This window comes from Lynx rufus, unplaced genomic scaffold (assembly GCF_022079265.1).
Source record: "Lynx rufus isolate CCGP_SWC_20201006 ecotype Redwood Valley unplaced genomic scaffold, mLynRuf1.p SCAF_7, whole genome shotgun sequence".
NCBI classification, from domain to species: domain Eukaryota; kingdom Metazoa; phylum Chordata; class Mammalia; order Carnivora; family Felidae; genus Lynx; species Lynx rufus.
The window spans coordinates 76,498,074-76,512,634 of record NW_025814889.1 but is presented as its reverse complement, the minus strand read 5'-3'; the positions used below and the strand labels follow the sequence as shown (position 1 = coordinate 76,512,634).

At 52.8% G+C, this 14,561-nt stretch overlaps 1 protein-coding gene across 3 annotated transcripts in view; it reads left to right on the top strand.

Moving 5' to 3' along the window:
* The window catches only part of FMNL3 (formin like 3), a 54,440-nt gene that overhangs the window by 35,514 nt on the left and 4,365 nt on the right, over positions 1–14,561 (top strand). For 2 of the 3 annotated variants that reach the window (XM_047066259.1, XM_047066261.1), the window contains exons 5-19: positions 2,066–2,149; positions 4,900–5,052; positions 6,270–6,378; positions 6,597–6,673; positions 7,020–7,113; positions 8,401–8,475; positions 9,492–9,602; positions 9,918–10,067; positions 10,466–10,567; positions 11,852–12,131; positions 12,596–12,664; positions 12,754–12,878; positions 13,078–13,280; positions 14,029–14,263; positions 14,426–14,494. In XM_047066259.1, the coding sequence (XP_046922215.1) occupies positions 2,066–2,149; positions 4,900–5,052; positions 6,270–6,378; positions 6,597–6,673; positions 7,020–7,113; positions 8,401–8,475; positions 9,492–9,602; positions 9,918–10,067; positions 10,466–10,567; positions 11,852–12,131; positions 12,596–12,664; positions 12,754–12,878; positions 13,078–13,280; positions 14,029–14,263; positions 14,426–14,494 (1,936 nt within the window). The remainder of the gene's footprint in view (positions 1–2,065; positions 2,150–4,899; positions 5,053–6,269; positions 6,379–6,596; positions 6,674–7,019; positions 7,114–8,400; positions 8,476–9,491; positions 9,603–9,917; positions 10,068–10,465; positions 10,568–11,851; positions 12,132–12,595; positions 12,665–12,753; positions 12,879–13,077; positions 13,281–14,028; positions 14,264–14,425; positions 14,495–14,561) is intronic. The other variant, XM_047066260.1, reaches the window with a different exon arrangement.

Sequence of the window (14,561 nt, the reverse complement as noted above, 5' to 3'; positions counted from 1 at the left end):
CAGAATTGGCTCCTACACCTCATCCACGAACCAGAATGAAAGCTGACATGCTAGGAAACTAAACCTCCGGCTTTATTTGGTAAATCCTCGCACAGGGAAAGAGTGACAAGGCCTCGTCAGCTACCCTGTGTGTGAAGGCAAGAGTGAAACAGATGGCAGCTCCTGATCCCACCTACCACCCTGCACCCTACCACAGGGCCTTCTCCTCCTCTCCCCTCCCCTCCCTCTCAGGCCCTCCTTTCTTTCATAGTAAGTCTAGCTGCATGAGGATGGGGGCCCGTTCTTCTCGGGACAGGGCCACAGAGCAGTGTGCGACACTCCCTTCTGCTCACCCCTTCTACCTGGTGCCTGCCTCTCTGGCCCCTGGCCAGGGGCCGGGGCCAGAGCAGCACGGTTCCCAGGCCTGGGGCCTCTTGGCAGTTGGCACACAAGTCAGAGGTCTGGACCTGGCCCTTGGTTCCCAGGGAAGAGCATAGTGTCTGGCATTTTAGGAGCTCCTGTTGTCTGTGGGGACGGGCCAGGCTGTGGTAATCATGTGGGGAGGGCCAGGCTCCTTCCTGGATTTCTGGGCAGGAAGAGTTTGTCAGGCTGTCAGGCTGGGGTGTGAATGCTCCAGGGCAGTGGGAGCCCAGGGCAAGGTGGGGAGAGGAGGATCCTGCTTCTGTCATAGCCTGATCAGCCCGAGGGCCTGCTGAAGCTGGGTGTGCAGGGGCAGCCCAATGGGAACTCAGGCCCTGGAGCGGGGCAGGCTGGGAAGTGGGATTCCAGAGCCTCACCAGCTCCTCCTCTCTCTGGTTTGTATTGGTTTCTCTCCCTTGCCGAAGTGCCCTTTAACCTCTCCTCAAAGTGTCAAGATCCCGAAAATAGCAGTGTAGACTCAGACAGGAAATGAGAAGGGGGTGGGGAGCTGGAGAGCAGACAGACAGGAAACGGGAGGCCTGTCGGCCCCCAGAGAGGAAGCTAACTTCAGGCAGCTCCGGTGTCAGTCAGCCTCAGCTGAGCCTGGTGCTCTGGCCCAGCCTCTCACTGTAACCCAGGGTGTGGCCAGCAAACATGGCGCTGGTGTTCCAGCTGTGGGGGAGACGTGGCCTTGCAGGGCTGTGGGGTACAGCTGGCCAGTAAAGAGCCCCAGACATCCAAGGGAACAGAACGCTCAGGAGAGTCAGGGTTTTGTCCTGAGAGTTTTATATCTCTCTGTGCTGTGGAATGAACCTGTCCTGTAACAGTGTTCCTGGGATCGGCTCTTGAATTTCCTTCCAGGGGTATCTTAGGCCAAGAGGCCTGAAGGCAGAAAGATGGAAATGCCTGGTCCATTGTCTTTAGGATCTTTGTTGTCCTCATTCCGGCCTCTCTGGCTGAAGGGGCCCGAGTCCTCAGTCTGGCTCTGAGTGGTCATAGCCATTCTAGAGTTACTTGAGTCCCTGACTATTCCCCCATCCTTTTCCTATTCTGCCAAACTCACCCTAACTAAACACAGAATCCCCACATATCTCTCTTTGCTCACTATGGTCCCAAATATCTTTCCTTGAACTTGGTGGAAGGCCCCTTTGGCCCACCATGTCTCTGTTCCAGATTTCTCTTTGACCCCTCCCGCCTGTCTTTTGACTGAGACTTCAGTCAAACTGGGGACCTGCGAGATGTTATTAGGCATAGCTCTGCACAGCGGCCTGTGGTAAATGCTCTTGATAAACCTCCCCACCTCCCCATAATTCTGCCAATAAACATCAAGCAGGGACAGTGCACCCAGTGTTGTGCTAGACCTCAAGGACACAGAAAATGATTGAGCCAGGTCCCTGGCCATTTAGGAGAGGATTCCTGAAAGCTTGTTTGGCTGACATGGTATTGAAAGGCCTTGTACCTTTCCCCATTCCTGGCTCCCCAACCTAGCAGAGGTCTAGGCCAGTGATGTGACCGTAGATGAGTCTGCCATGGGTTTTGAACTTCAGCATTTTCCCAGCCTGGTGCTAAGTTCCAGAGGATTCAGGAGTGGGTGTTGGTTCAGAGGCCCCTCCTCACCCTCGACTCACTTTAGCAGACCCCTCCACTATGTTTCCTTTATCTGCAGGTGGGTGCGAGAGTTTCTGAATGATGAGAACAAAGGCCTGGATGTGCTGGTGGATTACCTGTCCTTTGCCCAATGTTCTGTCATGTGAGTACCACCCTGGGGCCAGGGCTCAGGACCAACAAGGGAGGACACAGTCCCATTCTGATTTGCTTAGGAGGGGTGAGGTTGCAGTAGTGAAGATGGGAATGGAGATCCCAGGCCAAGACGAAGAGCCCAGGCAATGGTGTGGGAATGGACAGGCAGCCAAGGGGATGTCTGGGATCTGCAAAGAATGCCAGGTGGGGAACAGAAGGAGAGCGATACGGAAAGGGCACTCGGGATCAGAACTCAAAGGATCCAGACTCCAGGCTGAGAGCAGTCAAAGGAAACGTCCTGGATTCTGGGAGAGATGCCTGGTGGGATTCATTCCTTTGGAAAATTGTCTTTAAGATTCTCCTTTGGGTCTCCAAATGTGAGATGCGAGAGGGTTACTCCAGGTCATTGCTGAAGGGCCCTAGGAGCAGTGGACATGACCTTTGACCCAAACTAAAAATGAAGTATTCAGGAGGCTTTTTCAAGCAGGTTGGGGGTTGGAGGTAGCCCTAAGCGAATTGGTACAGATGAGAAGGCAGCATGAGGTGGTGAAGAAAACGAGGGCTTTCAAGTATGACAACCACAAAGCTGGTTGTGGGTCTCGGTTATGTCCTTTACTATCCATGTGACCTCAAGCATATTTACGTCCTCTTCTATAAAAGGAGATCCATGTTCCAGGGTTGTTGTAAGGTTTAGACGATAATGTGTGTAAAGCAGTTAGTGGTGTTTGGAACGTAGTAAGTCCATATTGCCCTGGCCACTTTAGTGTTAATTATGATTATTTAAGGCAGTGTAACCTACCATAATTACCTGAATATATGGAAAGAGGGATTATAGTGATCATTCATGTGATGACCAATAAATACTTCAGACTTCTACCCAAGACTTAAGTCAGCCCTTGGCTGACTAATCATCGCAGTTTGCCCAGGGCTTTTCCCAGTGTTAGCACCAAAAGTCCCGAGTCCTGGGAAACTCCTCAGTTCTGAGACTCGGTCCTAGCCTAGACTTTCACTTTTGTTGTTACTGTCCTTGCCCATGGCCATTCTCCTTTGTCTAGCAGATCTTCAGTCTTCTCTCTTTAGGGGTTTGAACTAATGCCTCTCCTAGGTTTGACCTGTCACTTTTTCCAGGTCACCCCCTGTTAAAATCAAGAGTGGCCTAGTCCTCATTCCCATTCCTGCAGAACTCATGCCTCATGATCCTCCTATCCCTTTAAAAACCACTCTTTTTATAGAAAGAAATGAAAAACATTTGCTGAAGTGATTTTTTTTTTAAATTCAGAGCTTTTATAGTAAAAAGATGTAGATCATTTTTCCAAATAAGCCTATCTCATTTGAAAAGCAATCAAATCCCAGCTGCTCAAAACCAAAATACACTGGATCCTCAGTATAGTAGTGTCCACAGCAGTGCCTTTGACTCTGTTTTTGAAAGAAAGATTCAGGGCAGAGGGAAGAGGGTAGAGGGGAAAGAAAGTGTGTTTTGAGAAGGGTTGAAAGGAAAAGAGTGAAGCCGGATAGAGTTTGGGTGAAGGCATTTATTTGTAAACTGCATGTACCAGTGCTAGGGAATACTATTATTGATTGAGGGAAGCCACTGCCAAGCCACTGGCAAATTTCCCTGTCAGGGAGACTCCTCTGATGTTTACTTGAGAGCCCATCGAACATCTGATCGTCAAGACTCTGCAGCCTGCTCTGGCCCCTTTGGAATATTCAGATATCTGCAGATATCATTTCTCATTACAGAAAGCCTTGGCCTCTGTGCCTTTGACCCTGGGGCTATGCATGTCTGAGCAGAAGGTTCCTTGGGGGAAGAGCCTGTAGGAGATGCTTGTTCAGTCCTTAATGACCTGCTTGGGGGAGGAGGACAGGAAAGAAGAGTGGGGCTTGTTTCTCAGATGTGGGGATTTGTAAAAGACAGTGCCCCATGGGTTTGTGACCTCAAGCTGCCCTCCTTGCCCTGGTCACACTCCCAAACTGCTGATGGTGATCACAGAAGTAGAAAGTGACAGAGAAACTGTCCCAACTCCTGTAGGCACTAAGGACCCCAGTCCACACCCTCGACCTGTGATTTCTTCCCCCAGGGAAGCTGAAGCCCAAGGAGCCTCTATACCAGAAAACCTAGAAGTCTCAAGTAGAACCACAGAAAACCCAGTCACTAAAAACCAGTGCTGGGATGGGACCATGGTACTCTTGAACATAGAGGACTGTCCCACTCTAGGTTGGCTGGGACCCCCATTCCCTTCCATTCAGACCTGCCCTCGTGAACCCAATTCAGAACCAACTGGGCCACTGCAGGGCACCCCTTTGGCCGCTGCCGCTTGCCAGCCAGCAAGACCTGCAGTTGACCTGTTCCCCACCACCCTTCCACAGGGCAGCTTCTCCATGGGGAGCCACAGCTTCTCTGGGATGCCCTGTCTAAGGCCAGGAGTGCAGAAAGACTGCCAGCTCCCTGGGTCCCTTTGGGCCCAGGAAGAGGTCACTCCTGGAGTTGCCCGGCCAGTGGGGAGCAGCAGCTCACCTGCGTCAGCCTTCCCATGTCCTCCGGCCCTCCTCCTGGTTGCTGCCTGTGCCTGCACTGCCCTTGTCCTGTGTTGGTGGCTCTCCTGACCAGAGTTGGGTCTCTGCTGCCCAACTCTGCTTGCTCTTCTTGCCCTGTTTGCTTTTCATTGCCCTAGAGGTCTAAGGGGGGGGAGGTGGGCTTGCCAGGGGGCTTAGCACTGAATTTCTCCTGTACGTGCGCTTGTGTGTCCTTTCCTGCTCCAGGTTTGACTTTGAGGGTCTGGAGAGTGGTGACGATGGCGCATTTGACAAGCTCCGGTCCTGGAGCAGGTCTATCGAGGACCTGCAGCCACCCAGCGCCCTGTCAGCCCCCTTCACCAACAGCCTCGCTCGCTCTGCGCGCCAGTCTGTGCTCCGGTATGTGTGCTCTCGCTCTGCCCGCCTGCCTCCCATCCTAGCCCCCAGTCCAGGTCGTGGGTGACAGCGGTGAGTGCTCATTGCTCCTCCCTCCACTCTTGCTTCCAGGCTCAGCTCTCTTGCCCTCTGCCTGCCAGTCTGTCTCTGGTCTGTCCTCTCTGTCTCCTTGATTCTGCCCAGCAATCTGTCCTGGGTAAGTACATCACCCTCGGCTGTGCCCACCCCATCTGGGGTTCCAGCTCTCCCCTCTCCGCACTCCCCTCCTAGGGGCCCCCTCCATTCCTCTTTTTCACTCTGCCCTTCCTCCCAGCCTCTTGGGCAAGACTGTCCCTCACCCAGCTCCCTGGTCTTCACTGGGTGATCAGTTCCTGCCCTCATGTCTGTTTCCCTCTGGCTCTGCTTTCTGCCCCATCAGCTGCTCCAAGACCAGCTCCCAACCAACCTACCTGCTGCTCACCTTCCCTTCACTTCTTCCTTTAGGACTTTTGTCTCCAAGGCTGCCTTGTGTTCATTTTTTTTGCAGTATTTTAACAGACTTCCTGCCCAGAGGCAGGTGGATAGACCGGATGACTTTTCAGAGCCCCTCCTACACAGGGAGGCTTTCCTTTGGGCCCTGTGGCCCTTTCTGTGGTCTCTGTCCCTCTCGTGGCCATGCTTTTCTCCTGGTCTCCTTTGGGTTTTGTCCTTCTGACTCTGCTCATCATTCTAGTCCTGCGTGAGCAGCCACCATTTGTGCTTCCTCTTTCTTTCATGAAACATCATTGGGGCAAAGCCAGATGTAGCCCCCAGCCCTCCTATTGCCTTTGGGGTCTGCTCTGCCCTTTCGGGACGTAGAAGTGGGATGGGAGCCAAGATGCTCCTGCCCCAGGGAATTTGTGGAAGATGCAGTGACTGGAAGGAGGAGGAGGGAAGGCAGGGATAAACGTCTCCCTGGATCCATCTGGAGGACTAGGAAAGCCTGCACATCTACTGTTGTACTTTGGAGGGCCCCTGGGCTCAGGATGGTTTGGGCACTGATTATAAAGCTGGGATCCTGGATATTTACTCACAAAGGCCTATTGCAGAGAGATGAAAACAGCTGAACACCCTGTCCCCTTCCTCCGTCCCCCACTCTCTAGGCCGTTGGGTCAAGGTCTCCTGTCCCCCTTTTGTGCTGCTGCTGTCGGGGTGATGGTGAGCACTCCTAGACCCTTCACTAGCAGCCCCCTCTTCCCCAGGTATAGCACTCTCCCTGGGCGCAGGGCCCTGAAGAACTCCCGCCTGGTGAGCCAGAAGGATGACGTCCACGTCTGTATCCTCTGTCTCAGAGCCATCATGAACTATCAGGTAAAGGGGCAGCACTAGCCTTGGATGCCCCGCCTGTTCTGCCTCATCTGCCAAACTAGAAGAGCTAGGAGGGCACCAGCTTGTAAAAGATGATTTTGAAAAAAAGAAAGAAAAAAAAGACACATTTGCTGGCAGGCCTATAGTCCAGGAGATCCAGCCGGGATATACCTTCCTCAGCATCAAGGTTTTCCTTCCTCTGTCCTTTCCCCTTGTTATAGTACGGATTCAACCTGGTCATGTCCCACCCCCATGCTGTCAATGAGATTGCACTCAGTCTCAACAACAAGAATCCAAGGTAAGTTCCTTCACTCCCCTTTCCTCCCACTGTGCCCAGGGCTCTGGAGATTTGGGCTCCACTTATCCCTTGTAAGTCCTGCCTGGCTTTGGAGTCCTGTGGCCCTGGTCAGTGCCTTGGTTCGGCTCCCTCACTTCAGCTTAAGGAGGAGTGTCCCTGGCTTCCCTCTGGTCTGCACAGCTTAGTGAGGGGCAAACTTCCTTCCTCTGCTTCCTTTCCAAAACCCACTCCCCTCACTTCTGAGGCTGTTTCCACTCTCTGAAGGGACTCACCTAGTTGTAGAAGTGAACTGTATGGTGGCTAGGGTGGGGAGCTAGGGTGTTAATTGTTTTTCTTCATCCCTTAGGACCAAAGCCCTTGTCTTGGAGCTCTTGGCAGCCGTGTGTTTGGTGCGGGGAGGTCACGAAATCATTCTTGCTGCCTTTGACAATTTCAAAGAGGTCAGTCTCCTGCATCTGTGTGTGTGTGTGTGTGTGTGTGTGTGTGTGTGTTTGTGTGTGTGTGTGTTTGGTGAGGAGGTGGGGAGCCAGGTAGGTAAGCACCCTTTCCTGTGATCTCACACATCCCGATGATTCTAACATCTTGTGCTTAGCTAAGTAGCCAGTCCCACTGCTTCTTTCTTTTCTTTTCTTTTTCTTTTCTTTCCTTTTCTCTTCTCTTTTCTTTTCTCTTTTTGATTCCTTCTCTTTTCTTTTCCTGTTCTTTTTTCTTTTCTTTTTTTTCTTTTCTTTTCCTTGTCTTTCCTTCTTTTCTTTTCTTTTTACCAAAAACAGAACTTCAGTCTTAGCAGATATTAGGGCAGGACAGCTCCTGAATGGCCAGCTAAAGATGCCCTCATTTGAGGGCTGTAGTCCAGCGGCCCTAACCTGGCCATGCATCAGGATACCTGAAGAGCTTGTTAAACTTACAGACCCCTGGGAGGCCTGAGTACCTGTGCTTTAATAGGCTTCCCAGGTGGCTTTGAGGTGGTGAACCCACCGGTAGAACCCAAGGTAGATGTGTTTGTGGTGGGAGGAGAAGACAAGCAAGGATCTTCCTGAGTTATTGGCTGTTATTGGTGAGGGGAGAGGAAGCTCCTACTTGGAATTCCCCCCGCCTCTGGCCCTGGCTGTGAAACTCTCATCTGCTTGAACGTAGGATTCCTCGACATCCAGTTGCAGCTGCTGGCCCCACCCCTTCCTCCTCTCTGGACCTTTTCCCTAGCATCCATTGTTCAAGCCAGGAAATAGCTCTTCCTCCTAGAAGCCAGAGGCTCAGAGGAGTCTCTGGACCCCTCTTAGCACAGGGCTTTCCTGCACCCTGCCTCTCCTGTGTCCCTACTCGGACTTCAGCCTTCTGCCTCAGCCATGGCCTCCAACCTTCCTCCTGCCTCCCTGCTTCCTTCAATAACTGACCAACAGTGTTTCTTCTTGGCCTACCCCAGAGGCACCTAAAGTCCTGATTAATGGCACAGGCTTTACTGGGTTCCCTCAGCAAGTTGATGTGGGGATCAGGGACCCCGGGCAGATGCCAGGTCCTGGGCTTTCTTCTGCCTGACGAGTTTGTTAAACTTACGGGCTTTCTTCTAAGTGTCCCAATGGCCCCTTGCATAGAAAGAGTTGTAGTTCAGCTTAGTCTGACTGACTAACCAGTCAGTCCCTCTGCCATGATGTTCCTGGGAGCCAGGGCTCAAGGGCTTAAGTTCTGCATGGGATAGATCTTTTCACTGAGAAAGTTTGTTTGTTCAGGTATGCAAGGAGCTGCACCGCTTTGAGAAGCTGATGGAGTATTTCCGGAATGAGGATAGCAACATCGACTTCATGGTGAGGAACTGGGCCTGGGTCAGGCACATGCCCAGCAGGTCCCATGCTCCTGGAGAACGAGGCCAGGCCAACAGCATATCTTGATATTCTGTGTTGAACCTAGAAGGATTCTCTCTACTCAGTAAATGCTCCTTGTCCACTCACCTATGCTAGAGAGCTTTTAGAAACGTCAGGGCAATGTCATTTTTGTGTCTTGGGTCTACCTCCTTTGCCCCCTTTTGTGGCCTTACCGTCTCTAATTTGGATCCATTCAGAGCAGCTTCGCTTTACCGGAGCTTTTCCTTTGGCTTTTCTTCCCTTCAGCCTGGGGTCTTTAGTTAAGTAGTGTTGTCTCAAGAAATACCTGCTGATGTACAAAGGAAACAAGTTGCATCTTCATTTCCATCTATTTCTTGTGTAATTTACTTGTCTTCATAAACTGAATATTAAGTTTGATATTTTTTTTTCCAACGTGTTTTTTTTTTTTTTTTAATTTTTGGGACAGAGAGAGACAGAGCATGAACGGGGGAGGGGCAGAGAGAGAGGGAGACACAGAATCGGAAACAGGCTCCAGGCTCCGAGCCATCAGCCCAGAGCCTGATGTGGGGCTCGAACTCACGGACCGTGAGATCATGACCTGGCTGAAGTCGGACGCTTAACAGACTGCGCCACCCAGGCGCCCCAAGCTTGATATTTTTAAGTTAAAATACTCATTATTCCCAGAAAGACTCAATTTTTTTATTCATTCCTTTTTTTTTTAAGTTCGTTTACTTATTTTACGAGAGAGAGAGTGTGCATGAGTGGGGGAGGGGCAGAAAGAGAGGGAGAGAGAGAATCCCAATGTGGGGCTCAATCTCACGAACTGTGAGATCACGACCTGAGCCAAAACCAAGAGTTGGGAGCTTAACTGACTGAGCCACGCAGGTGCCCCTATTCACTCCTTTTGATTATCCACCAGATGATACTGATTCTAACACCCTGGCTCTTCCGTCTCTCCTTTCCCTTCCTGCCTCTGACCCTCTGGGCTGCTTCTCCAGGTGGCATGCATGCAGTTTATCAACATCGTGGTGCACTCAGTAGAGGATATGAACTTCCGGGTCCACCTGCAGTATGAATTTACCAAGCTGGGGCTGGAGGAGTTCCTGCAGGTGAGCTGGGCCAGAGTCCTCACAGGTGAGGAGCTGGGGGGGCAGAGGACCAGCTTAGTCACATCACAAAGGGTTTTTTCTTTTACAAGAGCCTAGTCACGGATGCTCCTGGAACCCTGCCTGTCTTCTGAGGCCTGGGTCTCAGGCCCTCCTGCACAGGGCTCTCCAATTAGGCAGCTCCACTGGGTGAGAATGTGACATGGGTACAGAGGAACTCCTTGGGTCTTATGCTCTAGAAAGTGGTCATAGAGGGTGGTAAGGACTGAGTCTCTCTCAGGAGGCTCCCCCAACTACTACTCTCTCTGCTTTTTCCAGAAGTCAAGGCACACAGAGAGTGAGAAGCTGCAGGTGCAGATCCAGGCATACCTGGACAATGTGTTTGATGTGGGAGGTTTGTTGGAGGATGCTGAGACCAAGAACGTGGCCCTGGAGAAGGTGGAGGAGCTGGAAGAACATGTTTCCCATGTAAGTAGTCTTTTTTTGTTGCCAGGACCACTGTTGAGGGAGGGGAGAGGAAGGGGACATCTCAGTTCCAGGAATCTTGACCTGACCCGCTTGCCTCCAGATTGAGTCCCAGGGAAGCCTTGGAACCCAGCATGCTCTGACTCAGGCCCTGGATCATCCACAGATTCGAACACACACTGACCTCCAGGACTGGGCATGGGGTGGCCTCAGTCTTGAGAGAGTCAGATGTGGTCTATTTCAGGTGGTCTCAGACCCTGGGCCCATGGGAGTGATGTAGGGAAGCCACTGGGCCACGCTGCCTTAGGAGTAGAGGGGTACAGGGGTTGAGCCCAGGTCCTGAGATAAAAAAGTACCCAGGCTTTAGGGTCAGCACCAAATCTACCCTTCCCATCCTGTAGCTCACGGAGAAGCTTCTGGACCTAGAGAACGAGAACATGATGCGTGTGGCAGAGCTAGAGAAGCAGCTGCTGCAGCGGGAAAAGGAACTAGAGAGCATCAAGGTACCAAGTAATCTGGAGAAGGGAGTCTCTGACGGGTACTGGGTGCCAGGGCCTGGGGATCTGGCTTTTCTTTCTCTCTCCTTCTCCCTTCCTTCCTTCCTTTCTTTTTTCTTTCTTTTTGATATTTTTCCTATCAATTTATTTTTTATCTCTTTGCTCTTTCATATAGCTAGCTGCATCCTATTATATGAAGTGCATCTGACAATTGTAATTTTTTTAAATTATTTTTTTGATGTTTATTTATTTTTGAGATCGAAAGACAGAGTGCCAGCAGGGTGGGGCAGAGAGAGAGGGAGACACAGAATCTGAAGGAGGCTCCAGGCTCTGAGCTGTCAGCACAGAACCTGATGCGGGGCTTGAACTCACAAACTGTGAGATCATGACCTGAGCCGAAGTCGGACGCTCAACTGACTGAGCCACCCAGGCACCCCTGAAAATTGTGGTTTTTTTATTTGGCTTTTCTTTCTTGAGATTTTCATGTCTTTGAAAATCCAGATCTTGATTCACACTTGAGGCATTCACATGAGGGTGGGCTAATGATTTCACCCTAATTTTTAGTTGGAGAGGGAAACTGAATCCAAAGTGGTCAGGACACACACAGAGGAGGGTGGGAGCAGGTGGGGCCCTGCGTGATGAGAGGGCCGAGTAGCCCATGTGCTATCCACCAGGTATCCTAAGTCAGGAGACCAGAGGCTTCACATATTTAAGCGCTTCTCTGCCCCTCACTTCACCTGTTGTTATAAAGTCATGCCCCAACCTACCTTTTCTTCCAGAGGGATACAATTATATTGGTTCTACTGAGCTTGGTCAACATCTGCCAAGCCCCTGCTAAGAGTCCAAAGTGCCGTCCTGGGGAATGCGGAGGATACAGAGATGGCTAGGGCAGGCTGTTGTCCACAGGGGGCTGCCACCTGAGTGGTTCTACAAGGCCAAGTACAATGAGAGCAGTATTGAGGAACAGAGCACTGAGGGCAGTGTGGCAGGAGGCTAGAGGTGGGCCTGGGAGGTTTACATAGGAGCAGCTTCTGACCCAGGCCTTGAGGAACCAGCAAGATTAAGGCTGGGTCCGGGAGGAAGCGCACTGGAAGGTGCCAGCTGGGCCAACGGCTCTTCTGCTCATCTCTTGTTCTGTGGAACAGCCTCCCCAGCCCCCACCTGGGTTTCCGCTGCTCTCTGCCTCTGGGCACCCTCCCAGAGACCCTAGCTGAGAGACCTGGGTAGGGGCAATGACTGCTGCGTGTGCCTTCCACTTACGCTTTCCTTAATGGTGCTGTCTCCCGATAGGAGACTTACGAGAACACGAGCCACCAGGTACACACCCTGAGGCGGCTCATTAAAGAGAAGGAGGAGGCCTTCCAGCGCAGATGCCACTTAGAGCCCGGGGCCCGGGGCCTGGAGTCAGTGGGCAGTGAGGCCCTGGCCCGGGTAGGCCCTGCAGAGCTGAGTGAGGGCATGCTGCCCTCCGACCTGGACCTCCTGGCTCCAGCCCCACCACCCGAGGAGTCCCTGCCTCTGCCTCCACCGCCAGCTCCTCCCCTGCCCCCTCCACCACCCCCATTACCAGGTGAGGAGAACCCTAGGAGTCCTGAAGGGCAGCCTCATCTTGGGGCCAGACCAAAACCTGGGCCCACAGTGCCTCCCTTAGGGAGAAGCCGGGGATGTGGGTAGAAGGACGTGAAGTCAAGTGGGGGAGGGTTGAGGGAGGGCAAGAATCTGAGGGAGGCTCAAGTTACTGGGCAGGGGGTGTCCAAGGGTGGACGTGGGTCTGTTTTAAGGATTATGAAGGTGCTGCTCCTGATTCCTCTGTGGAAAGCCGAAGAGAGGGCTTAGACCAGAGCAGAAGACAGGGAGCCAGAGGCTAGTGAGACCTGCCCTACCAGAGTTAGGACCCCTGGGAGCCGGAGGGGCAGGGAGTTCACGCATCCTCTTTCCCCAAGAGGCTTTGAAGACGGGTTGGGGAGCACTGGGGAGGGCGTCTCTAAAGAGGCTTTTGGACCATGGGTCACTGTGGCATTTGTTTTCCCCCAGACAAGTGTCCCCCAGCCCCACCTCTCCCTGGTGCTGCTCCCTCTGTGGTGTTGACAGTAGGCCTGTCAGGTGAGTGTCCCCAGGACTCTGGGCAGGGCTAGTGGGATGGAGAGAGAGTGTCCTTGGCCCCAGCCTCACTGAACCTCCTTCCAAATTAGCCATTCGTATCAAGAAACCTATCAAGACCAAGTTCCGGCTGCCTGTCTTCAACTGGACAGCACTGAAACCCAATCAGATCAGCGGCACTGTCTTCAGTGAACTTGATGACGAGAAGATCTTGGAGGTAGCAGGGCCTGGAGCCCTCAGGGGTGGGGTTGAGGGCTGGGGACTAGATCGTGCTGTTAGCCAGATCTCCTGGCCTTGGAAACCCCCTTAGAATCAGGCCTCCGTGAACCAGAGCTGAATGGACACTGGGCGTGCTGCCAGGGGCCCTTTAGTAGAATGAGGTGACCGCATTGTCCCTTCTTGTCCACTCCTGCCAGGATCTGGACCTGGACAAATTTGAAGAACTGTTCAAGACGAAAGCCCAGGGCCCTGCCCTTGATCTCATCTGCTCTAAGAACAAGACAGCGCAAAAGGCCGCCAGCAAGGTGACCCTGTTGGAAGCCAATCGTGCCAAGAACCTAGCCATCACCCTACGCAAGGCTGGCCGCTCAGCCGAGGAGATCTGCAGGGCCATCCACACGTGAGGCTCCCACTGACCTCGTCCTGGTCCCCAGCCAGTTGGCAATCCAGTTCTCCACCTACTATCCTGGCTTTCCCTGGATTCTAGGGCTTCGACAGATGTGTCTCCCATCTTTCAGTCATTCACTGGCTTGGCCAGAACTTAGTGTATTTGTGCTGTGTGCCAGGCACCATGTGAGGTGCTGGGCATTCAGCGCAAACCTTCACTCAAGTTGCTGCCAGTCTAGGCAGAACAGTTCAGTAGCGTGGGTGATAACCACCTAGGTGGCAGAGGTACAGGCAGCTTTGGGGGAACAGGGCAGGCCAGGTAGCTGAGCTTGGTGATTCAGGAAGGCTTCCCAGAGGAGGTGAGGAAGTATATGAAGTCCATTTCAGTGCCTGGAGGGAGAAGCTTGGTGCCCTAGGTACTGAAAATTCACCATGACTTCAGCATAGGAGGGGAGTTGAAGAGACAGGGTAGAGACAGGTGGGCAGAAGTCTTGCAGGCTGAGCCTCATAAGCCACACTCAGGTATTAAGATTTCTCCCTAAGGGTAGAGGGAGGGCGCTGAGGGGTTTTAAATCAGGCCATGGACTATTCACCTAGGATGTTACTCACGCTCTGATAGATGAGGCAATAGGCCCTCTAGGCCTCTGGCTGCATCCTGCTCACCGACCCCACCGGCAGTCCCTCTAGGAGCTGGAGAAAAAAAGGGATGATGGGTAATGGGCAAATGCAAGACCTGAACTAAACTCCTTCCTCCTGCACAGGTTTGACCTACAGACCCTACCAGTGGACTTCGTGGAGTGCCTGATGCGCTTCCTGCCCACAGAGGCTGAGGTGAAGCTTCTGAGGCAATACGAGCGGGAGCGGCAGCCCCTGGAGGAGCTGGCGGCCGAGGACCGCTTCATGCTGCTCTTCAGCAAGGTGGAGCGGCTAACCCAGAGGATGGCTGGCATGGCCTTCCTGGGCAACTTCCAAGACAACCTGCAGATGCTCACGCCGGTATATCCTCTGGCCCAGTCGGGGTCATCTGCGGCTACCCCTCCACCTGCCAGTCCCCTCCCGTGCCCTGTCAGTCCGTCCCTGCCAGCCCCTCTCAGACTTTGCCTACCCCCCCCCCCACCCCCCGGCCTAGGCTCACGCAGCTCTTCATCTTCCTTCCAGCAACTCAATGCCATCATTGCAGCCTCTGCCTCTGTCAAGTCCTCACAGAAGCTGAAGCAGATGTTGGAGGTGAGGAGAGGTTGTGGATGCAGGCACCGGTGGGCCTGGGGCCTGGGTGGAGGAAGGAGCCCGCAGG